General features: G+C 52.4%; 2 protein-coding genes across 3 annotated transcripts in view; one reads left to right on the forward strand and one right to left on the reverse strand.

Moving 5' to 3' along the window:
- Nucleotides 1–5,161, forward strand: part of ZBTB17 (zinc finger and BTB domain containing 17) — a 31,949-nt gene extending 26,788 nt beyond the window's left edge. Inside the window, exons 4-16 of the mRNA XM_047082831.1 lie at nt 4–192; nt 807–947; nt 1,225–1,350; nt 1,862–2,100; nt 2,198–2,340; nt 2,446–2,746; nt 3,036–3,123; nt 3,225–3,341; nt 3,444–3,564; nt 3,824–3,954; nt 4,290–4,499; nt 4,604–4,693; nt 4,777–5,161. Coding sequence (XP_046938787.1) covers nt 4–192; nt 807–947; nt 1,225–1,350; nt 1,862–2,100; nt 2,198–2,340; nt 2,446–2,746; nt 3,036–3,123; nt 3,225–3,341; nt 3,444–3,564; nt 3,824–3,954; nt 4,290–4,499; nt 4,604–4,693; nt 4,777–5,060 — 2,180 coding nt within the window. The 3' untranslated portion in view covers nt 5,061–5,161. The remainder of the gene's footprint in view (nt 1–3; nt 193–806; nt 948–1,224; nt 1,351–1,861; nt 2,101–2,197; nt 2,341–2,445; nt 2,747–3,035; nt 3,124–3,224; nt 3,342–3,443; nt 3,565–3,823; nt 3,955–4,289; nt 4,500–4,603; nt 4,694–4,776) is intronic.
- Nucleotides 5,162–6,288: 1,127 nt separating this feature from the next.
- The window catches only part of SPEN (spen family transcriptional repressor), a 91,163-nt gene continuing 70,534 nt past the window's right edge, over nt 6,289–26,917 (reverse strand). For both annotated transcript variants that reach the window (XM_047082829.1, XM_047082830.1), the window contains 9 exons: nt 26,400–26,525; nt 25,963–26,076; nt 24,788–24,901; nt 23,407–23,507; nt 9,664–17,854; nt 8,760–9,269; nt 8,401–8,595; nt 7,913–8,071; nt 6,289–7,460 (listed from right to left, as the gene is read on the reverse strand). In XM_047082829.1, coding sequence (XP_046938785.1) covers nt 7,329–7,460; nt 7,913–8,071; nt 8,401–8,595; nt 8,760–9,269; nt 9,664–17,854; nt 23,407–23,507; nt 24,788–24,901; nt 25,963–26,076; nt 26,400–26,525 — 9,642 coding nt within the window. In that variant the 3' untranslated portion in view covers nt 6,289–7,328. The remainder of the gene's footprint in view (nt 7,461–7,912; nt 8,072–8,400; nt 8,596–8,759; nt 9,270–9,663; nt 17,855–23,406; nt 23,508–24,787; nt 24,902–25,962; nt 26,077–26,399; nt 26,526–26,917) is intronic.

The following is a 26,917-nucleotide window of genomic DNA, read 5'->3' on the forward strand; positions in this document are numbered from 1 at the left end:
CAGGCCTCGGGCAGGTGCTGGAGTTTATGTACACGGCCAAGCTGAGCCTGAGCCCTGAGAACGTGGACGACGTGCTGGCTGTGGCCAGCTTCCTGCAGATGCAGGACATCGTCACGGCCTGCCACGCCCTCAAGTCCCTCGCCGAGCCCGCTGGCAGCCCCGGGGAGACTACGGTGGCCTCAGCCACGGAAGGTGAGGTTATGGCCAGGCTGTTCCTGAACACGTGGCTTTGGCTGGGGTGCTGTCTCTGACTCTCTGGGCCTCAGCGTCCTCGCCCGGCCCTGCCCGTGTCACGGGGTGCTAGTCTCAGGAAGGCCTCCCGAGGGGCTTGTCGTCTGCCTACCCCTCCCCCCCCCTTTACCCACTTCCCGTGTGCTCTGCTGCTCCAGAGGGCTGGGGGTGCGCTCGGCCCAGGCCCCTGCGCGTGGGGTCGTTCCTCCAGCAGCTCTCCCTGCTCGCGCCCTTCCCCCTGACGCCAGGGGTGGGCCAGGCTCTCGTGGTACCCCTCGCGGAGAGCCCGTCTCCCTCCTGAGCACGGAGCTCTGATGGGCGGTATTGCTTTGCGTGTGAGGTCTGCTCCGTGACCAGGGCGGGAGCCCCCGCGGAAGCAGCAGCCGGGACTGTTTATTCTGTGCTCAGCCGGTGGCCTGGCATGGAGTGGGTGCCCGATGAGCAGTCTGGTCAGCCAATATGTAGATGTCTCCCCAGGGAGGATCTGGAAGAGCCAGCAAGTTCTGGGCCACCTCGCCCCTCCAGGCGGTGGGCGCGTGGTGGGAAATGGCAAGACTGTCCCGTTCCATCTCCAGGAGGAGACAAGAGAGCCAAAGAGGAAAAGGCGGCTGCTGCCGTGCTGAGCGAGCTGGACCCGGCCGGAAGCGGTCCACCCACGGGCCCAGACAGGGAGCCCAAGGAGGAGCGGGGCGGCCAGGCTGAGAGCACGGCCAGCGGTGAGTTGTGCCGCCGAGTCTGTCACCTCCTGGCAGCCTGGGCCCTGGGGCAGTGAGCGGCCTCCTGGGGGGGTGCCTCCTGGGGCTGGGACAGCCGTTCACTCCAAGGCACCTGCTGCAGCGAGAGCACGGGCACAAGTAGCCTGAGTTTGGACGTGCGGCACCCATCGCCCCGCGCCGGGCCACAGCCACTCCCCGGGGGCCTGGTCCAGGGGAGCCATCCGGCTGCCGGAGGGAGGGTCCTCACGCAGCCTCGGTGTTCCCACCCCCCACCCAGGTGCCGAGCAGACAGAGAAGGCCGACGCCCCCCGGGAGCCGCCCTCCGTGGAGCCCAAGCCCGACCCCACGAGCAGCATGGCTGCTGCGGAGGCCGAGGCCGCCTTGTCGGAGAGCTCGGAGCAAGGTGCCCTGCCACCAGCCCGGCCGGGCGGCCGTCGCTCACGCGTCCCCCAGGGCTCCTTCCCCCACCCCCCACCCCCCAGCCCCCAAGCTGATCCTGCTCCGACTCAGGCTTTAGCTTCGGCCGAGGCCGTCTTGCCATTGTCAACTCCTGACCGCTGTCTCGGTTGTGCACCCCGGCTGGGCTTCTCTCGGCGCGGACGTGTTGCTGACGCGGCCTCAGTGTGGCTGCTGCGTCCCGGCCGCCCCCCGCACCCGCTGTGCCGCCAGTCCGGCTTCCCCGGGGGTGGAGGCCCAGTCCCACCTCCCAGCAGCGAGCGGCCTGTTCCGCAGTGTCCTCTGCCCTCTCCCCGGCCGGCACCAGGGCCGCTTGTCTGTGGTGGCCACGCCGAGCTGGCCCCTGCAGGGGACTCGCGCACACAGGGAGGGCTGCGGAGACGAGCCCTCGTCCTTCGCTGGCTCTGAGGCCCCTTCCGGCCCTCCCGAGCGCCTCAGTGCCCACCCTTCTCCGGCAGAAATGGAGGTGGAGCCGGCCAGGAAAGGAGAAGAGCAGGAGGATGAAGGCGCAGCGGCCGCCGAGGTCAAGGAAGAGGGGCCGCCGCTGGAGAAGGGGGAGCCCCCCGAGGAGAGCGAGGAGTCTGCCAGCACGGACTCGGGCCAGGAGCTGGGCACCGAGGCCCGGGGCCCGCGCTCGGGCACCTACGGCGACCGCACCGAGTCCAAGGCCTACGGCTCGGTCATCCACAAGTGCGAGGTGCGGCCCTCCCCTCGCTCCCCCCACCCCCCCGCCTCTGCCCCCGACCCTCGCGGCCCCGCAGTCCCTGATGCCCGCCCCCCGCTGCGCCCTGCAGGACTGCGGGAAGGAGTTCACGCACACGGGCAACTTCAAGCGGCACATCCGCATCCACACGGGCGAGAAGCCCTTCTCGTGCCGGGAGTGCAGCAAGGCCTTCTCGGACCCGGCCGCCTGCAAGGCCCACGAGAAGACGCACAGGTACGCCGCCCCGGCCGCCCCCCCCCCCCCCCCCCCCCCCGGCAGGGCCCCGGCCTCTGGGAGCCCAGCGACCGTCCCCTCTCCCTGTCGCCCTGTGACCACCAGCCCGCTGAAGCCGTACGGCTGCGAGGAGTGCGGCAAGAGCTACCGGCTCATCAGCCTGCTGAACCTGCACAAGAAGCGGCACTCGGGCGAGGCGCGCTACCGCTGCGGGGACTGCGGCAAGCTGTTCACCACGTCGGGCAACCTGAAGCGCCACCAGCTGGTGCACAGCGGCGAGAAGCCCTACCAGTGCGACTACTGCGGCCGCTCCTTCTCCGACCCCACCTCCAAGATGCGCCACCTGGAGACCCACGACACCGACAAGGAGCACAAGTGCCCGCACTGCGACAAGAAGTTCAACCAGGTGCGTGCCGACGGAGCGGCAAGGAGGGCCGGCCGCGCCGGGGACCGAAGCAGACGGGGCCCTGCCCCGGCGAAGCTCTGACCGCTCTGCCGGGGAATCTGGGGCGGGAGGTGGTGGCTCGGGCCCCAGAGACCCGGGGCAGGGGTGGGGGTGGTTTTCCCTTCTCGCCTCCGGGACCTGGAACATTCCACGGGCCTCGAGGAAGGACGGAGTGGGAAGTTCGCCAGCGGGAGGGGTGGCCGGGGCCGGGTGCGCGGGGTGGCCCCCTCTGACCCCCGCCTGGGTGCAGGTGGGGAATCTGAAGGCCCACCTGAAGATCCACATCGCGGACGGGCCCCTCAAGTGCCGAGAGTGTGGGAAGCAGTTCACCACCTCAGGTAGGGCCGGGGCTGCCCCGGCTGCCCTCGCGTCGCGCCCCTCCGCTCCTTGCCCCCCTCCCCGCCGGCGCTCACGCGGGCCCTCCTGCATCCCGCCGCAGGGAACCTCAAGCGGCACCTTCGGATCCACAGCGGGGAGAAGCCCTACGTGTGCATCCACTGCCAGCGGCAGTTCGCGGACCCCGGCGCTCTGCAGCGGCACGTCCGCATCCACACAGGTGGCCGGGCCGGGCTGGGTGGCGGGCGCCCGGAGGCTGGGGAGGGCGCTCGGGGAGGAGCGGGCGCCGACACCTTCTCCCGTCGCCTCCCCCTGTCCCCAGGCGAGAAGCCGTGCCAGTGCGTGATGTGCGGCAAGGCCTTCACCCAGGCCAGCTCCCTCATCGCGCACGTGCGCCAGCACACCGGCGAGAAGCCCTACGTCTGCGAGCGCTGCGGCAAGAGGTCCTGCCCCGCCCGTCCGTCCCTCCCATGCCCGGCGCCCTGCACGGCGAAGGGGGTCAGGAAGCGAACCTAGAGCTCAATTGGGAACTGGGTGGACGGCTGCCCGGCCCCGGGCGTAGGCCCCGGGGCTCGGCTCCGGTCCCGCAGCCACGCCGGAGACGCCTGCCCGGCTCCCCCCCGGCTCCCCCCGGCTCCCCCGCCATCCTGGGCCCTGGCTTGTGCAGCTCGGTGCCAGCCCCCTCCCTCTGCGGCCCTGCAGGTTCGTCCAGTCCAGCCAGTTGGCCAATCACATCCGCCACCATGACAACATCCGCCCTCACAAGTGCAGTGTGTGCAGCAAGGCCTTCGTGAACGTGGGGGACCTGTCCAAGCACATCATCATCCACACTGGTGAGCCCGTGCCCACTTGCCTGTCTGTCCCTGGGCGGGGGGGGGGGGGGGGGGGGTGGCGGGGGCGGTGGGAAGGGAGGGCCCTCCAGATCCCAGCCTTGGGCACTGGCCCTTGCTGCAGGTGGCCTTGAAGGAGGTTCAGTTCAAAGGAGGACCCCATTTAGAGTTTCTAGAAGGTGCAGTGGCCACTGGACGCTTCTGTGCAGCCCTGGTGGCTGCCCCAGAGCACTCGCTACTGGAAAAGACAGGGCTCTGGGGCAGCTGGAGGCCACTGAGGTCCTCCCCCCCGCCCCCCCCCTCCCAACGGCAGGCGAGAACCTTGCCTCCCCCCTCAGGAGAGAAGCCCTACCTGTGTGACAAGTGCGGTCGTGGCTTCAACCGCGTGGACAACCTGCGCTCCCACGTGAAGACCGTGCACCAGGGCAAGGCGGGCATCAAAATCCTGGAGCCAGAGGAGGGCGGGGAGGTCAGCGTGGTCACCGTGGATGACATGGTCACGCTGGCCACCGAAGCGCTGGCGGCAACCGCTGTCACTCAGCTCACAGGTGCGGGCCGCGGGCAGCAGGGGCTGGTCGCGGGCAGCCGGCCTCTGGGGTGGTGGCGACGGGCAGGTGCCTTTGGCCTTAGGCCCCTTGGACTTTGCCCACAGTGGTGCCAGTGGGGGCCGCGGTGACCGCCGACGAGACGGAAGTCCTTAAGGCCGAGATCAGCAAAGCTGTGAAGCAAGTCCAGGAGGAAGGTGAGGGGGCCGCCCGGGGCGTGAACACCTGTGAACCCCCGAGGGTTCCCCCCATCCTGACCGCAGCCCTCCGCCTCCCGCAGACCCCAACACCCACATCCTCTATGCCTGCGACTCCTGTGGGGACAAGTTCCTGGACGCTAACAGCCTCGCCCAGCACGTGCGGATCCACACGGCCCAGGCGCTGGTCATGTTCCAGACGGACGCGGACTTCTACCAGCAGTACGGGCCGGGCGGCACGTGGCCGGCCGGGCAGGTGCTGCAGGCCGGGGAGCTGGTCTTCCGCCCTCGGGACGGGGCCGACGGCCAGCCTGCTCTGGCGGAGACGCCCCCCACCGCCCCTGAATGTCCACCGCCTGCTGAGTGAGCAGGCGTCTCTCCTCTGACTGTTTATTTAAGGATGGACGGCGCCCTAGATCTGAGACGGGTGGCCCCGCTCCCTAGAGAATAAATTGGATTATTTTCTAACGCTGCCTATAGCTCCCTGTGGGGTTGGGGGCCGGGGCTGTCAGAGCCGGGCCGATGCTCCACCCGGGGAGCTTCTTGGCCAAGCCAGGCCGTCCCTCGTGCAGAAGGGGCCGGTGCCTCCGGACCGGTCGAGAGAAAAGCTGGCTTCCTTGTCCTCAGTCGGGGTGTGGGCGGCACGCCTGGGGCCAGAGAGACGGTGGCTCCGCGCACCCCCGTCCCCTCGGCCGGTTTCCTCCTCGGGCTTCTCACCTGTTCGGCTCCGGGACCCGACCTCCCCGCCCCCCCCCTGCCCCGCTGGGTTGGCTTAACCAGGATCCAGGCAACCCACAGAGCCCCGCTCAGAAGCCCACTCAGCCAGAGCAGCAAGGTAGGCGGAGAGCCAGGCCCCCCCGGCCACAGTTCGTTGGGCTTGGGGAAGCAGGCGCGCCCCGCCCTCACCTCACAGGATCAAGGCCGAGCTAAGTGCCATCTTTGGGGAACATCTGTTTGCCGTGCATCGGCGGGAGTCTACGACCAGGCCCTGGGCCCGGAGACGCGTGGGCCGGGGGCTTTGTTGGGGGTGGGGGGCACCGCGAGCGCCGCCGTCGGCGGGAGACGTGATGCCGTCTCTGCCCCGTGTCTACAGTTCGCTCCCGGCAGCCGTGATCCCTCCCTCAGAGACGGCACCACCCCCTCAGCAAAAGCACAGGCCCGTTACGAGCCCCGTGACCGTCCCATGTGAGACCCCGAGCCCGTGGTCCCCGTGTTCCTGTTGCCCCATCCTCCTTTCGGGCTGTGCCGCCTCGGGGCCGGCCTGCTCCAGACCTGGAGGAGGAAGAGGCGAGAGACAGACACCAGAGTTCGCTCGAGGGGTTTCTGAGTTTGCATGGGCCGGGGGGAGCGGGGCGTAGTTTTTCCTGTATCCAACGTTGAAGTGCCTTCCGCGTTACCCAAGAACAAGTTCGGTCTGTGACAGAAATCTCTTTTGTATAAAACAAAACGATGCTTGGGGAGGATTAAGTGGCAGAAAAGAGACAGGTCCCATGTAGACTTGGGGAAGGAAACAAGTGGGACGAGGGCTAGCTGTTCCCATAAGCAAAGGACCCTCGGTCCTCCCACCCAAGTGACAATCACATTCACACTGGACGTGTTTTGTATTTTTTAATAAAGTTTGTAATCCAATGGACACACAAAACAAAACTGCGCTGAGAAAACCAGTTTCATAAATTAATAAGTGTTAGGAAGTTGGGGGGAGAGGTCAAGGTAACGGGAAGAGGGGAAGCCAGTCTTTTTTGTACAGTCTTTTTGTGTGTGTGACACTTCAAATCGCGGGGGCCGGGCCCGTGCTGTAACGAAGCGCACTTATACAAATGAGTGACAATACAAAGTCTGAGTATGAAAATAAGATTTTCTCTGAAAACACATTTTTGGCACAGATTAAAAAAAATGTATGTCAGGGGAATTTGATTTTTTTTAAGTCAGTATTATATATATTTATATATATTATATATTTATATATACACACATCCCAAGTTCTGCATATCCCACCAAGAAAGAAAATCCTTCTGTTTGCTCTTTGATTGTAAACTGTACATCCGGGTGAATCACAGATGGTGGCAGCAGGAGAATTAAGAAAGGTGACACATCCAAATGAGCAAGGGGAAGGGCGGGGTGGGGACCAAACAACCCAATGAAATGTTCCTTGACCCCGGCGTTTCAGCAGAAGCCTGAAGTCCTGCGTTAGAGTCCTCGATGCGTGTTCAGGTACACCCAGACATCCAGAGTGTCACAGCCCGTCTTCACTGTGCAAAAGTCCAAGTCACTAATTTAGTGCAAAGGCAGTTCTGTTTTGTTTCTTAAAAACAAAAACAACAAAAAATTAATTCCACTGCCCAGTTCCTTTTCTCCAAGAGGAGGAGGGAAACCCAGCCCCAAGGTGCCTGCAGAGTCCATCGGTTGGTGGTCTGTCCTTGGGCTAAATGTCATGTAAACATACAAGTAGCAGCACCACTGCCCAGAGGGGTCTGTCCGACTGAGCCGGGTGGGCGGGCTCGAGGGCGAGGCTGGCATCTGGCAGTGGAGTACGTCCCCTGCGGCAGCTTCTTCCTCCACTTGACTGGGTTGTCCTGTGTTTACTTTTTGCTGCAGAGCCTCGGGGAAATACACCGAGCGGTGGCTGTTCAGTGGCTCACACAGAGGCAATGACAATCATGAGGTGGGGAGAGATATTGGAGATGCTGGCGAGGAGGTCAGGGGCCAGACGGGACAGGTGGCTCTCCGAGAACTCACAGGGCGGGAAGATCTGTAGCACATAGGCGGGCTGGAGAAGAGGACAAGAGAGGGAGAAAAGTGGGATCCCCCGCCTCCGCATCGGTCACCCCACTACCGCTCTTCCAACCACTCCCGACTGGGGGCCCTGATGGGGCCCAACACAGAGCTGGGGGGAGTCCTGTTTCCCGGGGAACTAACCTCTCCGTGACTTTGTCCAGCAGATGAAACCTACAAGGTGTCAGAAAAACTAACACGAACTAAACTATCCTCCTGGGAACCTCTTCCACAGCATTAGGCTAAGAACCTCCGCCGTCTCAGCTGTTCTTGGGTTGTCTCCAGGAGGGGCAAGGACGGCCCCTCGTCTACACTCTGCTTGCCTGTTGCCTCTATCCAGATTGCCCTGTGCCCGCCTCCGGACTATTCTGGTCGGCACTGGTAACCAAGCCACCAGCTTAGATCGGCCCCACACATGTGTGCCCCGAGCGAGGACACCAGGCTGACCTGATTGGAGCCGGGGTTGGGAACGTTGATGATCCCTGCCGCCTGCTTGGCCTGCAGATAGGTGATGAAGGCCGCCTTGAGGGACTCAGTTTGGCTCACGACATCCTCTTGGTCACGGCCACAGGGCAGAGCCAGCAGCAGACAGTAATCTGTCTCCACCTGTGGCAGAAGCGTAGCCGTCAGTGACCAGGGGCCTCCCCCGGAAGACAGCAGCCCAGGCAGAGGCTTGTCCAACCCAGGGGTTCAGCTCCTGCGTCCACAAAAGGCCCCCTTTCTGAGGTGACCTTCAAGTCTACCCTATTTTTTGACTGAAAAAAAAAAAGGTTTCTGAATCTAGAGGCATTTTACACCCCCTCCGCCCCCCCCACTGGAGACCAAACACAGCAGGAATGCCACTACCACGGCCAGCCGGGGAGACAGGCAGGTGGGGGCGCCCCACGTCCTCCCTCGCGGGCAGGGCAGTTACTTGCCTGGGCCCTGAGACTTACCGTCATCCTCCGGGCAACCCCTTCCAGCTGGGAGGTCTCCAGCCGCATCCTCTGGGCAATCCTCAGCGGGGGGCCTCCTTCAGAAAGCGGCAGAGACCGATGTGCCAGGACGTTGTTGCCGGAGACAAAGTGGAGCTGCACGGCAGCCGTGTCGTTCTTGAGGGCCAGCAGGCCCTGCCACACGATGGGGTACTTCTGCTCTCGGGGAGATAGACAGGAAGTGAGCGCAGGGCTGGAGAGCAGAGCCCCGCCGGACGTGGCCCCGGGCAACAGCTCGCTAGTCTAAGTGGGGGCTTCAGGGCACTGAACGCCGCGCAGGGCTCGGAGGGGAGCGGGGCAGGGGCCCTGGCCAGGCTTACCTTCAGAAGCTGGACCATGTCCACGGGCCTCTGGGAAGTCAAGTGTGGAGAAGAATCTGGCTTGGGGGTGGCCTGGGCTTCAGTGTGCGTCAGGGCCAGTCCTGGAGGGGTGCTGGGGCTTGAGGTCGTGGGGACAAACGACGGCTGCTTTGGGGCAGCCTGAGCTGGGAGAGGGGCCGGGAGGTCAGGCTTCATGGAGACAGACACAGGTGACGGGTAGGAGGTCTGACTTGTTTCTGCCTGTGCCCTCTGGACCTGGGCATGAGGCTCGGCTGGCCTGTTTGTGGGGACGGTTGGGAGACGAGGCTGTTCGACTCCCGTCTGGGTCCCCTTCGCCTCCTGGGAGACCTGAGGCATCTTGCTGCTTGGTGGCTGGCCTGGCTGGCTGAGCTGGGAGGGCTGGCAGGGCTGCGTGGGCTGTGCAGGCTGTGTGGACTGCACAGGCTGGACAGGCTGTGTAGACTGCGCAGGCTGAGCGGGCTGCAAGGGCTCACCTTCAGGAGCCGGGCCCTGGAGTTCGGCGGGAGAGAGGGGGACAGAGTAAAGAGCCTGTTGTGCCCAGCACCCTGCCCCGCACCAACTGGCCATGGGTTTCTGGGCAGGGTCAGCCTCAGGCACCTCCGGTGAGCCAGGCCCACGGTGGCGATCCTCTTGGGCACTCGGGATTGAAGGTTCTGGTGGGAGGTCACCCGCTCGCTCCCCCCTCCTCCCCCCCTGCAGCCAGTAGCCACCTCCTGGTTCCCACAGCTCCTTCCCGTGTTTCCGCCCTCTGCACTATGACCTGATCCCCTCATCCTGCAATTTAGGGAGCTCCTCTTTAAACTCACGAAAACGGCAACACATTTCGGGGACCTCACTGGCGTCTCAACCGCTATAGGGAGTAAGGCTGATCTGTGGCACTCACCTGAGCGGGAGCCTTGGTCCGAGGAGGTAGACCGATGGAGGCGGCAGCAGGAAACTGCGTGTGTGTGAGCTGCGCGGGGCTGTGGTAGGTGCGGATGTCTCCGTATCTGTACTCCTGAAACAGCTCCCCGCTGGAGTGCACGATCTGCACCCCATGGGTCACCACCACGGGTGGGGTGAGAGGCAGCCCCTGGAGCTGGCTGCTGGGGGTGACCGTGAGGATGCGGGCCTCACCGTGGGGGGCGGGGGCTGGCGCGGCTTTGGCATCTGCGGTCTTGGCGGCGTCTTTCCCGGGCTGCTGAGGGACCTTGCTGGCTGGTGGCACCTTCACTACCCCGTCGGCTGCCCGGGGCTGCTCGCTGACTGCCGTCACGTGCGGATGCACCATGATCCTCACGTCCCGGGGCACGGTGTACGGGTGCAGTCGGTACTCAGACTGCATGACCAGCACCTCTGACTGCACAGGGGCCGCAGCTCGAGCAACAGGGAGGTGATAATGCACTTCTTCCTCTGCAGGGTGTTGGGGGGCCAAGGCCGGCACGCCAGCTGTGGCTGGCTGCGGTGTGCCTGCACGCTGTGGGGCCCGGACCTCTATCTGCTGGGGCTGCAGAGGGGCCCTCGGAGAGTGAAGGGTCTCTGGCCGGATGCTGTAGGTGATGCTGGGCAGCGTGGGAGTGTTCATTCTCACCTCACCCTGGGACAGGTGGCTGAGGGACACGGTCTGGGTGATGCTGTGCGGGGGCATGATGACAGACTGCTCCGGGTGTATGCTAGAGATGAACTGAGGCACAGGAATGCCCGCAGCCAGCATGACCGTGGCATTAGTGGAGAGCGCGGTGGACGTGGTGCTGCTGGGGTGGCACGCTCTCGGGAAGGGGGTCGGAGCGGGCCCGCTGGGGCGAGGAGAATGCGCATCTGGCTTTGTGGCTGCCAAATGGGAGACCGTTCGATCTGTCGGGGTACTGGGCCCCGAGGCGACGTGGTTCACTTCTGTAGGCAGTTTGCTGGGCAGAGCAGGAGGGTGGTGGGGAGTGAGCGCAGACCCCAGGTTAGCCGGCTGAAGGACCTTGGTCTCTATTTTGAGGGTGACGGGGTCAGCAAGCTTTTTATTAGTGGTGACTATGCTTGGGGTGAGGACCAGCTGGTTGTGAACCAGCACTGGGGGTGTGTTTATGCCCTGGGTGAGAACCTTCACTGTGCCACCCTGGGTGACAGGGGTGGACACAGAGAGGTGAATGGGCTCGGGCTTCTCCAGGGATGGACGGTCAGCCTTAACAGATGAAATCACAGGAGATGCGTTGTACGTCTGGGCAGTCAGTACCAGAGTAGAATGGGTGGCCACGTTGGCATAGCCTGAAGGGGCCTGGGGGCCTTTGGGCGAAGGCTGCGCTGGTGCGACAGCATCTGGTTTGACCTGGGACTTGGACACTGACTGCTGAAATTCGATGTCCATTGCACTGGCGGGGGGGATCTGGCTAATCTTGGCGCTGATCCGCTGCGGGCCTTCAGTCTTCTGCCCCGAATAGCTCAGGAGCACGACCCCTTCGGATGTGTTCACACGCAGGCCGGCACCAGAGCCCGTGTCTGCTGGACGGTCGTCAATCACCGACATAGACCCCGGGTGGAACCGACTGTTTTCATTAGTGCTCGGTCTGGGTTTGCACTTTGCTGACGGTGTAATCACTGCACCTGCCACAGTTACCGCACCTGTTGTGGCAGTCACACTGCCAGAGGCAGCGGTCACTGCACCTGCTGTGACTGTCACTGCGCCTGCATTCATGGCGCCCGCAGCGGCGTTCACCGCGCCCACGGTGGCGTTCACCGCACCCGCAGCGGCGTTCACCGTGCCCACGGTGGCGTTCACCGGGGTGGTGAGAACGTTCACTGGCCCCGTCAGAACGTTCACGGGCCCCTTTAGGACGTTCACGGGGCCGGCAGGAGTGTTTACCAAACCTTTCAGCGTGGTCACCGGGCCCTTCACAGAGCTTTTGAGGGCATTCACCGGGCCGGTAAGGGCATTCACTGGGACCAAGGACACATTCACGAGGCCCGTCAGAGCGCTCACCAGGCCAGTCAGGGTTTGAGGAGCTGGTTTTGCCAGAGTGATCTTTTGCGAGTTCTCCAAATCAATGCTCACGGGCATCCGACTAATAACAGAAGTAATTTTGGGAGCAATGACTGGAGCCACCTTTTCCTTTTCAGTGGCTACTGGAGCCTCTGGGGCCTGTGTGTCAGAGGTGTTGGTTACTGGAGCTGCTGGTTTTTCTTCTAAAAGAGGCTTTTTAGACTCAACTGGAGGAGGGGGTGGTGCCTCATGCAGGCAAGGGGCGGCACTGACAGGCTCTGCAATGGCAGTCGTGACACTCGTGGAAGTGACGCCAGTGGCGGAGACGTATTTGGGGTCCATGAGGATCTTCCTCAGCGTACTGGAGCTGGTGTCGATGTCAGAAGCTTTCGTGTCTGGGGGAAGAGCTGGAGATGGGGTGGACTGAGCCCGAGGCTCCTCCTGCCTTGTGATCCACTCTGTGACCTTCGTAGAGGAGCTCTGGTGTGGGACCCCCCCAGAGGCGACAGGAGGTGGGAGCTTTGCTGCAGTTACAGAAGGAATTGGGGGGGTGGGTGTGCTGGAGTCACTGGGTGGGGTCACTGGGTCACTTTCGATGATGGAATGCACCTTGAATCTGGCTTGAGGCTCATCCTCCACTGGTGCTGGCTGGGAGGGCGGGGGAAGGTCTGGGAGTGCAGATGCTCTGGTCGGTGTCTTTTCTTCCACGCTGCTGTCTTGGGACAAGTTCTCCAGGGATGGGGTCTTGCTTGGGTCAGAAGAACAGGACTCAGGTGGAGCGGACTGGGGCTTTTCTCTCTGCTTCTCTTCCTGTGGCGCTTCTGGGGGTGGCGCCGCCCTCCCCTCATTTGTAGCAGGACTCTTGCTTTGACCTTGGTCAGGTTCAGAGACGGGAGTCTCTGTACTGACCCCCGTTTTCTTATTTGTATTCCGTTTGCGGCGTGATCGAGTTGTCTTCTGGCGCCCTTTCTCTTTCCGAGCAAGAGGGACTTCTGCTTCTTTTGATCCTTTGGCTTCTGGCACTGGCTGGGAGGGTTCGCTGCTGTTCCCTCCAGCTTCCTTGGTATCTGCTGGGCCTGCTGAGGGGTCAGGGGCACTGACTGGTGGCCCAGAAGATTCTGTGGCAGCCTCGGTCTCCAAGATGCCGGACACAGCCTCGTGGGTCTCAGGCTCCATTCCCTCCCCAGGGGGCCGCAGCACTTGAGGACGGGTCTGTAGATCTGCCTGTGGTTCTGCAGGGTAAGGGGGGGCTGCTGGGAAGTTTTCTGGCTCCCCAGAAATGTCATTGATGATGGAGCCAATGGCCGCAGCCAGTTCTGTTTCACTTGCTTGGTGTGCGGGCTTGTCCCCATCCTCTGTGGAGAGGCCCTCTGGTGCATCGGTGGCCGCCGCCTTGAAGGCCGCGGAGGTGGTCTCTGTGAGCTTCGCGATGTTCTCCACGGCCTGCTCCAGCTCCATCTGCCTGGCTAACTGATTTGGTTCTGGGGACGGCGTAGTGGCAGACACATCTTCCTTCTCCTCCGGTTCCTTCTCCAGATGGGCCGGATCGCTGTTCAACTGGGAAGACAAACTCCCCTCCTTCTGGGGACTCTCGCTCTTCTCAGGGGGACCCGCCACTACCTCAGCTTCCTTTTCCACTGCTGGCCCCGCAGGGCCCGCGGCCACGCTGGGACTCGCACCAGTATCCGCGGTTTTCAGATTTGCAGATTTGTCCGCTGCTGACCTAGAGTTTCGAGATCTCCCTCTCTTTGACTTGGAGTTTTTTTCAGGGGCTGCTTTTTTCTCCACCACTTCAACTGCAGGGGCTTCCGGTACATTTTTGTCTGTGCCAATTTCTTTTTTGTCACGTTTCTGTTCATTTCCTGCTTCTTCTTTATCAGCCTTGGACTTTGTATTATTTTCTTTCACATTGACCTGGGGACTCACCTCAGTGGCCGCCTCCAGACGTTCAGCATCAACTTTTGGCTCGTTTTTGCCCCTTTTCCCTTGTGGGCCACCAGCAGCTCCTGATTTTTGGGCTCGTGGGGACCTCCATCCCTCCGCTGGTTTGAGCGTCTCAACTGGTTCTTTGGCCTCGGTCTCCTCATCTTCTTCAGCTCGACGGCGTGTTTTCGGAGGCCTTCCCCTCCGTGGGGTCGTGGGAACTGCCGCGGCCTCCTGCAGCTCTCGCTCCAGTCTCTTCCTGGTCACTCGTGGCTGCTCAGTGGGCTCCTTGACGGGAGAGCGGCTCTCGTGGTCTCCCATGGTTGCATAGACACTCCTCACGTTCCGGCGCCTCGTTCGGCTGAGGGGCAAGCTTGGTTCTGGGTGTTCTGGATCTGCCGTGGCATTTTTAGAGGCGGTCCTTGTAATCTTCTCTGCCTCCATCTTCAATTCTAAAAGCTTCTGTGCTTCTCCCCGCGGAGAATTGGACCGCTTGAGTTTCTCCCGGTCTATCCGCTCGCTCTTCCGGGTGACAGGCTTCTCCACAGTACTTGCTGCGGTGGCCTGAACAGGGGTCTTGGAACGCTTACTTTTGTTTGGCTTTTTATCTTTCGTGGCAACCGGAGGATCGACTTCAATGTCTTCAGCAGCTTGAGGCTGAACCTCAGGGACAACTTCAGCTTTTGGATTTGCACTGGGCTCAACATTAGCAGCTGAGTTTGGCTTTTCCACTTTGGGCTCATCAGCGTCCTCAGGCTTCTGAGTCGGTTTTGAAAGCGGTTGGGCACTGTCGGGTTCTGGATCTACAGTGACCTCAACCTGAGAAAATGAGGCCCCAGGAGTTGGAGGCTTGGTGTCCAGATAAGGCAGCTGGTCACCTGATGAACTTTCTTCAACAACTGATGGAGTCCTGGCAGCATCTTTATTGGCGTCCGCTCCTGGGGGCAGGTCGCCTTGCTCGGTTTGCTGCACAGCAGTGGGAGCCTGCTCAGACACAGGCTTTGCTTCTTCTGAGGCAGAGGCTGGCTCCCTGGGCTTCTCTTCTGTCACCAAAGGCACCTCCCCTGCTTTTTCACCTGCTGTCGCCTTTTCCGGTGATGACGATACTGACTCTGGAGTTACAGCTGTGACGGCAGGAGGCCCAGTGGGAAGGGGGGTCTTCGGTTCCACCTCTTTACTCTCAGAGGCAGATTCTGGGGTCTCAGGATGATCCTCTGTATCTTCCTGTTTTTCAGCCTCTTTGGGTTTTTGGTCTTTTTCCTTTTCTTTCTGTTGCATTCGCGTGAGTTCCATAAATCTGCTATGGAAAAGAACTACTGGCTCTTGAATCACGTCAGCCGTGCTGTTTGCTCCATCAGATGCCTGCCTCCCATACAACCTGCCAGCAACGAAGTCTGATTCCTCGTCTTTTCTCTCCAGATGCTGCAATCGCTTGGAATCTTGTTCAAAGATTGAGCTGTGTAAAAAACGAGAAGCAAATAATTCTTGTCTTTCCTGTTCTTCTTCTTTATGGTCATCTTTTTTATCATCCATTTTTCCTTCGGAATCAGTCCGAATTTTCTTCTTTTTCATGTACCAGGATGGAATAGGTCTTGGAGCAGAGTCAACCTTCTCTTTATCTTTGTTGTTTCGAAAATTGGCAAAACGGGAGTCCCAATCAAGAAAAGACCAGTTTTCTTCTCGAGATGAAGAGAGGGACTTAGCTCTTTCAAGCAAAGCCTTCGTGTCTGGTGTGATTGTCTTATCCAGTGCAAAAGAGTAAAATTTGTTCCTTTCTAAAGAACTGGAGAGTCTTTCCTCTCGCTCACGTAGCTTGTCTTCTCTGTCCCTCAATAAAAAAGACAACCGAGAACTTTCATATAGTGCAGAGGCTCTGGGTGAGTGGGATTTGTGTTCACCGTCTTCATCAGAATCAGAAGGCACCTCCCCAGGTTCCAAGTCACGTACAGACCTCTTTCGAAGGCTGTCTCTCTTAATTATGCTGTTTGGGAAACTCACATCAAATCTGCTGGCATCTTGTTTCATTTGAGAATCCCACCGGTTTAGTTCATCTTCAGAATTCAAGACAGAGAGCTTTATTTTGGCCATGTCTGCCATCTGTTCTCTCCTGCTAGAATCATAAGGATTAAATTTTAAAGACTCTTCTCTGACTGTGATATTAGAATAGGGGAGACCTTTTTCATCTACTTTAGGAGACCCTCTTACTGACATGAGCCTAGGGGAGCCTATAGGGTCGTCGTCTTCATGGAAAGAGCCATGTCGGATGCTGGGAGAACCGCCAGCCCTTTCAGAATCTTCACTGATCTGGCGTGAACTTCTGTAATTCCTCTCTCTCTTGGTGCAGACATCAAAATCCACGTGGTCCATCCTTTTCTTTTTGCTAGGAGGAGAGTCGTCAGTAACATCTTGGGGGGGTTTGCCTACCTCGTGAACCAAACTACGTCTTTCATATTCATCTACATCTTTTTTAGGACTGCCAAACTTCTCAGACTTGGCTATTTCCATCTCCATCTGCTGTTTTCTCCGACTCTGCTCCATTTGTTTTCGGTAACTCTGCGTGTGATCAATATCAATGCCAATTTTTTCTTCAGTATTTACTGAATGTGGTTTCTCTTGGCTTGGTTTACATTCAAGTGTTTCATCACGAAGACTGCAATAGTTTTTCCTAATATCTTCTCTCTCTGGTCCCTGATCATCTAATAATTGCAGCTGTTTGAGTTGTGGTTTTGAGGGAATAGGTTTTTTTGACTGGATTTCTTGATTTTCCACAGAGTCACAAACTGGTTCTCCCAGCCTTGCTTGTAGGTCTGAGTTGGGCCTTGAGCCAGTCCCAACAGAAACGCTGGCAAGCTCCTGACACTCTTTGGGGCTGGGAGCAGCATTAAGTCTGTCTAGTTTTATTTTCTTAGATTCTCGTTTAAGAATTTCTTTCCTCGCAGGCTTTCTTTCTGACTCTCCTTCCCTCAGCAGAAGGATGTCTCTAGAGGATAGGTCAGGCTGCTTTTTTAAAAGTACCCGAGCTTCCTCCATCTCTGGACTACTTTTCTTGACTTCTGATTTTTGCTTTTCTACTTTCAAATTGGAATCTGCAAAGCGCCGCTTCCTTGCTTCCAGCTTCTCCAAGTCTGCAGCGCTGACCCCATCAGCAGTCTGCTCTGGTTTTAGGTGCTTCCTGGATTTAAGCCTGCCTTCCTTATCTACCACTTCTATGTGGCTTGACAGGCCCTTTTCCTTTGGCACTTTCATTCGAGCCGGTTCCAGTTTAGACAAGTCAGACTTTGCGGGCTCTGTCTGACAGACCTGAAGTTTCTGATCTAGGGCAGAAGACTTGGCAGTGTCATTATCAAGCTTGGCTTTCAGCTTTTCCAAGGGAGTATGGTCAATAACTTTCCCCTCTTTTTCTTTCACTCGGGTCAAAACTACACAGGGCATGAGCTCGAGGCGGTTTTTTGCTATCCCTTCTTTGTCAGCTTTTTCTCTGCTCAGTTTGTTAGAACTCCTTGATTTTTCGGGGCTCTGTTCCCTCTCATTTTCTTGGTCTGTCTCTGAAGACTGAGAACTAGGAGAATGAACTTTTCCTTTTCGTTTCTGCTTTTCAGTTTTGTCCTTTTCCACTTTCTCCTTCCTTATTAAGCGTCTCTCTCTTTCCACTCTCTCAGGATCAAAAGTCCTTTCTTTATCTGCCTTTTCATTTTTTGTATAGCGTTCCAAACGAGATTTGTCCAGTTTTTCATATCTTGGAGGGGAAAGTGAGCTACAGCTTCCACTCCGATCTGAGGACCTGCTGTAAATCCTCCTCTCTGAGTCACTCGGCAGCCGCTCGGACTGTGAGGGAGAGGTGCCAGGGCTCTGGGGGCGCCGCAGGTGCACCGGGCTCTGACTGCGCTCACTTGGCCGCCTCTCGTGGTCTCGGTCTCGGTCAGACTCAAATCTTTCGCGTTCTCTTTCTCGTTCCCTTTGCCTGTAACTGTATTCCCGAATATCCTGTTCATAAGGATCATTTCTGTAATCCCTGTATTCCCGAGGATCGTCATAGTATCGTGATTCATAGTAGTCTCCTTGGTAAGTTTCCCATTCTGAATAAAATTCTCTCCCTCGAGCTGGATAGTCCCGTCTGGAGTCCTCAGGATATGTGCCCGGAGTACGAACATTCTCATAATACGTACGATCTTGGCTATAGTCATAAGATCCCCTTCGTTCCTCTCTATCAAATTCAAAAAAGAATATATTAGTTCTTTTGTGTCCTTGTCATTTACACATTTAATCACACATATGAGATTAAAAGCCCTATTCTAAAAATCTTTGCCATTATTTAATCATTAGACTTGGATGGTCCAATATGGTACATAGCCGCAATTTACATGTGGCTATCAGTAACTTAAAATTTGAGATGTGACTATAAAATACACATTGGACTTGGTACATTTATCTTTTAAAAAAGAAACCCTTCAAATAATTTAGATTGATTACATGTTGAAATGGTAATATTTTAAAGCTATGAGTTAAATGAAATTAATGTCACCTTTTTTCCCCACATTTTTATGTCTACCAGAAAATTTAAAACTGGTTCAGTCGATTAAAAATGCAACTTGATTTCAGTTCAGGTCATGATCTCATGGTTTGTGGGATCAAGCCCCACATGGGGTCCACGCTGACAGTGTACAGCCTATTTGGGATTCTCTCTCTCTCTCCCTCTCTGCCCCTCACATGTGTGCATGCTCTCTCTCAAATGAAATAAATGAGCTTAAAAAAAATTTAAAACCACAGTTTAGTCTACATGTTTCTACTGGATGACACTTCAGCCCCCCCCCCTTTTTTTGGTATGAGGTGGTATGACATAATGATCACTAGTATATTACACAGTATCACATCCCCACACTTCTGAGTCTTTCATCTTTTCTGCCAAAAATATTCTTACCACAATCTGGGAAAAAAACGTACTACTGGTAAAAATAGTTTAATTAAAATATTAAATATTAAAAAATATTTTAATTGAAATCCTCCCACCTATGTGACCCACAGGATACTGATAACACATCTATCTCAATTCACAGTTTAAAAAAGCATGCTGGGGGCCAGTCTCCCTAGGCTGTCTCCTCACTTGTAACATGATGGCAACCTTTCCTCAGAAGGTTCTTAAGATTAAATAAGATAACATTTGTAAGAATTTTCCTAACATAATGTGAAGACCTTCAGTCATATTGTTACTTTTCCCCAACCCATGAACTGATTACAAGCTTTGTGAAAGGATTCCTCAATTGTAAAGGAATTCACCATGGTTTTCTCTTACAGTGACCTATAGGGGGCATTTAAGATAAGATTAAATTTACACACAAGAACATGTATGATAGATAAAATGAAATTCACCCATAACAGAGACTAATTCTTTCACTCTCGTTCACTCTCCATTTTTGTTCTCTCAAGCAGGTCATGCATTCTACAAAGTACTGCCATTAGTGGCTCACTGACACAAAAATCTAGAACTTAAGCCCCTAATGGCATGAGCTTTGTCTCCTTGGCTACAATTTTTTCTAGCTCTTGTAACAGTGCTTGACTCATAGGAAGGACTGAAATATCTATTGAAAGAATGAACCTTAGAAAAATATGTCAGTGGGGTTTCTGGGTGGCTCAGTTGGTTAAGCGTCTCTTTCAGGTCACGATCTCGCAGTTTGTGAGTTCAAGCCCCGTGTTGGGCGTTATGCTAACAGTATGGGGGCTGCTTGGAATTCTCTCTGCCTCTCCCCTGTTCACACATACGTGTGTACATGCTTTCTCAAAAAAAAAAAAAAAAGGGGGGGGGGAGGGAGGAGAGGAGAGGAAAATATGTGAAAGCTACTACTGGGTGTTGTTCCAATACACTCTCCACAGCAAATGAAGTATCTAAAGACTTAATATCCAAACACTAGAAGCATCACACATTATTATATATATTTGTATGGCATTTCTCAGTCCAAAAAGAGTATTTTTTTTTTTACATTATCTAGGTTATTTTTTTTAATGTTTATTTATTTTTGAGAGAGAGACCAGAGCGTGAGTGGGGGAGGGGCAGAGAGAGATGGAGACACAGAATCCGAAGCAGGATCCAGGCTTCAAGCTGTCAGCACAGAGTCCAACATGGGGCTTGAACTCACAAACCGCAAGATGGTGACCCGAGCCAAAGTCAGACACTCAACAAACTGAAGCACCTAGGCACCCCTATGTTATTTAATTGGTTTTGAGATGGTCTCTCTTAGAGTTCCACAGGAATCAGAGTCTTTGCCTAAATAATAGCCAGCCATCTTGCAAATGTTACTAGGCATGGAACTTGGCTAATTCATTGCCACCATAAATTCCAAGGAAGTACCATTTTCAAATATACTGTATGCTTTCTTTTTAAAAGAAATGTTTAGGGGCGCCTGGGTGGCGCAGTCGGTTAGGCGTCCGACTTCAGCCAGGTCACGATCTCGCGGTCCGGGAGTTCGAGCCCCGCGTCGGGCTCTGGGCTGATGGCTCGGAGCCTGGAGCCTGTTTCCGATTCTGTGTCTCCCTCTCTCTCTGCCCCTCCCCCGTTCATGCTCTGTCTCTCTCTGTCCCAAAAATAAAATAAACGTTGAAAAAAAAAATTTAAAAGAAATGTTTATATGAGAGAGAGAGAAAGAGAGAGAGCACGCGCGCGCAGGCACTCGCACACGAGTGGGGGAGGGGCAGAGAGAGAATCCCAAACAGTTCCACGCTGTCAGCGCACAGAGCCCAACGCAAGGCTCGATCTCATGAATCATGAGATCATGACCTAAGCTGAAATCAAGAGTCAGACGCTTAACCAACCGTGCCACCCAGGCACCCTACTTTCATGCTAATATAAAATGATTAAGACACCTAGAATGGCCACTAGTTCACTGCCCACATTAACAGTAGGCTTGAGAGATGTTTTAATCAGACTACAACTATACCCAAAAATATGAAAATATTTACAGAAGTTGAAGGTATATGTGTAAATGTTAGTGCTGGAGCACTGTTCAGTTTAATAAATACTGATTTTGCACATATTTTGCTGGGCCTTATGACTACCAAAAGAAATGAGTGTTCCTGTCCTCAAAGAACTCAAGTAAGAGACAGTACAACTCAACACTGAACCTTGGACAAAAGGGTGTTCAGGAACCTGGAAAAGCCAGGTTTTCAGAACTCTGTTCACATGACTGCACAATATCCCAATTCCCCTAAGTAGGTGGGAAATTCATCTAAAGCATAATAGGCTCTTGTAAATTTATCTTGAGAATCATTTTGGTAAAGTATAAAGCTCCATGCACCAGCAGGAAGGAGCACTGGGTTTATCTCCAGACTAAAGTCTTAGCCTGTGACCTTATCAGCAAGGCGATCTGATCTTCGGTTCCACTAAAAGTAACACAAGATAAGAAGGAATAAATGAAATGCTACTTTTAAACTGCAGAACCCTATGCAAATCGGTCACTGTTTGCATTCCTGAGGGAAACTACCATTAGAAGTAAACCATTTTTTCATTCATTCATTTATTACGCATTCAGTGGGATGGCTTCCTTCCACTCTATATGAAGGGCAGATATCCTCAAGTTCAACTGCAAAGAGTGCACTCCATAAGCACTGCCATCTAAAAAAAAATGGGGCAAAACTGGGTCACACCCTTCTGCTTCCTACTTTAGGAGATAAACTCCATTCAAAAGGGATAAATAACCACGGGTAAAAACCAAAGAACAAAGCCAGAGCCAGAACGTCAGTAAAATGAGTGAATTTAAAAGTGGTAATATACAAAAATTAACACCCACACAGCATTATCCAACCCTCACAAGACACTATTCTTTGAAAAATATTTAATGTATGCATAGAGGATTTTAATGGATGTTTTGTCTTAGGTGCCACCAGACCACCAACACACTTCGTACTGGCATATGGGTAAGAATTCCTGTAAGTACTAAAAATGTTAAAAATGACTTTGAACTGCTACTTGGGGAGCCAGGGTGGAGACCTTTTTTCTCTCTCCACAGACACATATATTCTCATGCATATGCACATGTATGCTCTCACGTGTGTGCGCGTTCCCTCTCTCTCTCTCTCTCACACACATACACACACACACACACAACACACAACACAGAAAAACCTTATATCGAAACCGACATTCCGGCTAGAGGGCTGTGGACTCCAGTCTACTAAGTGAAAAACCATCAAATCTTTATAGAAGTTCAGGCTTTTGGGAATTTGGCTGTGGGGTACATTTTTCATTAAAACAAAACAAAACAAAACAAAACAAAACAAAACCTCCTCACGGCTGCCTGGCTGGCTTGGTTGGTAGAGCGTGTGACACTTGATCTGGAGGTTGTAAGTCTGAGCTCACATTTTGGGTATAGAGATTACTTAAAAATAAAATCTTTAAAAAAAATAAAAATAAAAAACTTTCCCGGCATTCACTGAACGTTGTTCAATATTCCACAAGGAAAGGACTCAAAAACTATATACCTTCTTCTGTAACTTAAAAACAAAGTGGCAAAACATGCAGTAAAAAGGGAATCAATGTATTCAACAGGTTTCTGGCAGCACAATCAGGATCTGACTCATACTTGTAGAACCCCTTTTATACTTGAACTAGAGTGTCTAAAGGCATTTTTCACACGCAGCCTTTTGTTTAATGCATACGTACAGGGGTGGAGATCCAGTGGTAACATTCCAGGACACTTAATCACAGAGACATGTTTGGACAAACAGCCTGACCACGTGGATAATAGTTTCCATTTTCTTTTTAGTTTTTTGAGAGAGCACACATGCGCAAGGAAGGGGCAAAGGGGGAGAGAGGATCCCAAGCAGGCTCCACTGATCAGCACAGTGCCCAACATGGGGCTTGATCCCACGACCTCAATTATGACCTGAGCCAAAATCAAGAGTCAGACACTCAACTGACTGAGCACCGCCCCCACCCCTCCCGCAACACACCCTGATAGTTTCCATTTTCAAATATGATCAGCTATTGAAGCACTTGGTGACACTATGTTACGATGTTTTTAACATATCCAGTCTAAAAAAGAATCAATCATCAGTTTGGGGGCAGTTGTACGCTAACAGAGATAGCCTGGTTCAAACTGTGAGAACTTAAATGATTCTGAACTGCAATGTTTCCTACAAATAGCAGAAAAAAATATCAAATACTGTACTACAGTACCATGACTGAAAAAAATCAACAACAGGAAGTAAGGTTTACTTTTTATGTTGCTAAAGTTACCAATTTATATACGCTTTGGCTGATTCACAAATTATTATTTAAAAGATCTGAATTCAAAACAAAGTTCTTGGTAATCTTTAAAAAAATTTTTTTAATTGTATGGGCACATGCATGGTGATAATCTGGATGTTGTCATTACTAAATAAATATACAGGGCACTTAATAGTTTGTAACGCCCTTTAACATGTTATCATATTTAATTTAAAACTGTAAGGCAGGATATTTGTACATAAAGTTATAATTTAGCAAAATAGTAACTCTTTCAAATTATAGGGCTTTCAGTGAGAAATGTATTTAGGTTACCCTAAATCCCATGAGCCACATGAAAACTGAATTCATAAAAATAAACCTGTGTTTCTGTATGGGTGGATAAAAGGAAAGGAGTTTTTGGGGGATGAATTTAGAAATAAGGAGTGAAAAATAAAATTTAATTCTATATAAATTTTATGTATTTGAAATTTTAAAATTCAAGTTATGCTGATAGGTTTAAAATACATACCTTATTGCTTGGGGGGAAAAAAAATACATACCTTCTTTCTGCTAACATTTCATAAAAGTCTCTGATATCTTGACCAGACTTTTCCATACAGTGATAAAATGCCAGCTGGCTTTCCCGATTTGCAAAATCCACCTTAAAAACAAAGAATAGCAGGTGTTTGATTCAAGTTTCAGATTTTTAAAATGGAAAGTGTTATTGGATTTGAAAATCCTTCCCAACACAACCCTCTAGATAAACTTCAAGTAAGAGCAATCTATCTCAACTAAGTTAAACAGTCCTAACTGGAACTGTATTTTGTTAACTCGAAATCTCTTTCAAGTTCAATACAAATCTTGACAACGAGGTATACTTTATTATTTTTTAATGTAAACTCTATGCCCACTGTAAGGCTTGAACTCATGACCCTGAAATTAAGAGTCTTATGTTCTACCACCTGATCCAGCCAGGTGCCCCAATAAAGAAGTATAATTAAAAGTTCTAGAACCCAGGGGCACCTAGGTGGCTCAGATGGTTAAGCATCAGACTCCTGATTTCAGTTCAGGTCATGATCTCACTGTGGGTTCGAGCCCCACACTGGGCTCTGATGCTGACAGTGCCTGCTTGGGATTCTCTCTTTCTCTCCCCCTTCCTCACTCACACATTCTCTCTCTTCCTCTCTCAAAAATTAAATAGAAAAAAAAAATTTTTTTTAAGTTCCAGAGTCCAATACTGAAGGAGTGGAAAAGGCAAAATGGAAAACTGAAACGATACCTATCAGGATTCTAGGTTGCCAAGTAATCAGATCAATGAAATCCAGCAATCTATATGTATATTTGCTGGAATCAGTTAGAAAATACAAAACATTTAAACTTCACTCACAGCTGGGCCTCAGAGTCGTTATTAAAAGACTATGATACCTGTTATCTATTAATATCTTATTTCAATCGAACCACCATAGGTATTAAGTGCATACATTTCTTCAAGTTCTCCTGAACCAAAGTTTTTTAAACAAAAACACCAGACAAAAGATTGTATGTTCAGTGGTTACCCACTCTCTAGAAGAGGAGGAAAGAGGAAGAGAGGATCATTCCGGAAACTGGAATGACTGACACTTCAAGTTCCTGGGATGCATACACCCACAAGTGAATGCGGGCCAGCCTACTCCAAGAGTCTACATGTAAGCATTGGGTACCTGGGATGTGGAGAGGCACATTTCCTTGAACAACACAATTTTTAGGGAAGGTTCTGTGGTTAATGACCCTGTGCCCTCAAGCAGCCAAATGTAAAAATAGTAACGTTCCCCTTAAGAACGGGACATACGGCACACTTGCTGTAAACCACGTCCCTTGCTGGCCGCCCACAAAATGCCAGTTATTAAGAGGGTGGGGTCTCAATGCGATTTTGTTTTACTTCTGTTTAGTCATTCTGCACACCTTAATTTTATTCCCACCGATTTTCCTCCCCTTGGTCTCTTTTACAGCTGCTTGCGCATATTCAATTTCATTGTAGAGGACCAGGGCCATGCCTTTTAAGCGGTCAAACACCACCTGTAAAAAACAAAACAAAAACCAAATAAGAGCCTCATCCACCAGACTCATTGTCAGTCCCAAGAAAATCTTAGGTCACAAGGACACTGCCAAAAAAAAAGAAAAACAAAAACAAACAAACATTTTCTCTAATTCTAGAAAAAATGTCAGGGCTTTTCCCAGTGAAGATAATAAAACGTGTAGGGACTGTTTACAATTGCGGCTACCGTGCCTTGAGGTACATTATGCCTTTATTTTGTCTTTCTTTATTTTCCATGTTGACTAAGTTCTGTACTGTGTACTTAAGTAGGCATTCTTGTAGTTTGGGCTCAAAAAAAAAAAAAAAAAAAAATCAACACCCCTGAAAGAGAAAAAAATGTAGAACACTGAATCAACAATAAATTTCAGTGGATTTTGGTTAATCACCAATAAATTTCAGTGAATTTTGGTTAAAACAAGCATTATTAACTTAAAGCTACTGGATTTTTCCATTTATACTAGCAGTCTTTATGATGTGTATTTGTCCAAACAACAAAAGCTACATTTAAAGAAATGCTGAAATTATACACCACGCCACCACAGTGTAACTCTGCTCTCAAGAAGGGAGTTCAAACTCTACTTTCACATAATGGAATGGGGCCCACAGACCCTTTTCCTGTTGTTTATGGGTATGTTACACCTTATAAACTTTGACTAGATGAACACTGTATGATTGTCCCTTTAAAGTCATCTTCTTTTTTAACAAATAAAGTCTAATGACATATTTGTGTGATTGTAAATAATTAGATAATTAGACTAATTTTCATGTGAGATAAAATAATAAAAACCTCTAAAAAACCTTCTATTTAACAGTATCATGCAAATTAGTTTCAAAATTAATCATCATGGCTAGTTCAAAATAGTTTTTCAAAATACTTCCTCACATCGTAAACTAACAGATGCAAAAGCCCTTCTACAACAAATTACTAGTAATTTTTAAAGAAAAGAAAACGTCAACATTAAGAACTGGGGCTGACAGGACAGAATTCCAAGAACAGGGAGTCAGAAGTAACCTGACACCAACACCAAAACCTCCCACCTACCTTTACCACAGGACCATATCGGCAGAAATGGCGTGTTAAATACTGATCCGACACATTTGAAGAAAGCCCGTCTAACCACACGCAGTTTGTAGGCATGCTCTTTCCAAAACCCAGCTGAACAGGAGAGGTGAAATTTCTATTAGTAAAGTCACCAATTATTCAACTACAGAATTCTGAAAAAATCTGTCTTCTGTAGGAATCTTATCAACCATCATCCCAAGGGAGAAACATCTGGTTAAAATCAAACAGAAATGTACACAAGAGTGATCCTGCCAGGCTAAGTACTAATTCAGCTTACAGTACAAGAGGATGAGGGTGCAGAGAATTATATTACCTTTACTGTTATCTAACTGTACTGCAATTTGAAATAATGAGACACACACACACACAAACACTCCAAATCATAACGGTGTAATAACTTATGCAAAGTCCTTTACCTTGAGGCGATTATTTCCAAGGTACTCTCCATCCATCTTCTTAATAGCCTTACAAACGCTGGCAATATCACAGTACTGCAAGAATGCGTACTGAGGAACTCCATTTACTTTCTTAATATCAATATCCTGAAAAAGCCAATTAGTACCAATTAGTGACAGGCCAACAGGAAAATAAATCAGAATAAACTAAGCCCAAACAAAGTGCATATTCCTCAAAACAGTCATATTCCCCAAAATCATTTTCTTAGTTAAAACCATACATTGCAATACAACTGTAAATAGCCTGAAAGACTACACAACACAGCATTTGTAGTCACAACCATGAAATCCTTCCTCTGTGAAATTCTTTGCAGAAGAGAAAGTGCAAACTCAAAGTTTAAAATTCACAATACCTGTGTTAAGACAAATTTATGAAGAAAAAGGCTGTGCTTGATTCAGCAGCACATATACTAAAATTGGAACAGTACAGAGATTAATAAAGGCAGCCTATTTAATAAAAACCTAAGAAATACAGTTGA

The sequence above is a fragment of the Lynx rufus genome, unplaced genomic scaffold, assembly GCF_022079265.1.
Source record: "Lynx rufus isolate CCGP_SWC_20201006 ecotype Redwood Valley unplaced genomic scaffold, mLynRuf1.p SCAF_2, whole genome shotgun sequence".
Taxonomy (NCBI): Eukaryota; Metazoa; Chordata; class Mammalia; order Carnivora; family Felidae; genus Lynx; species Lynx rufus.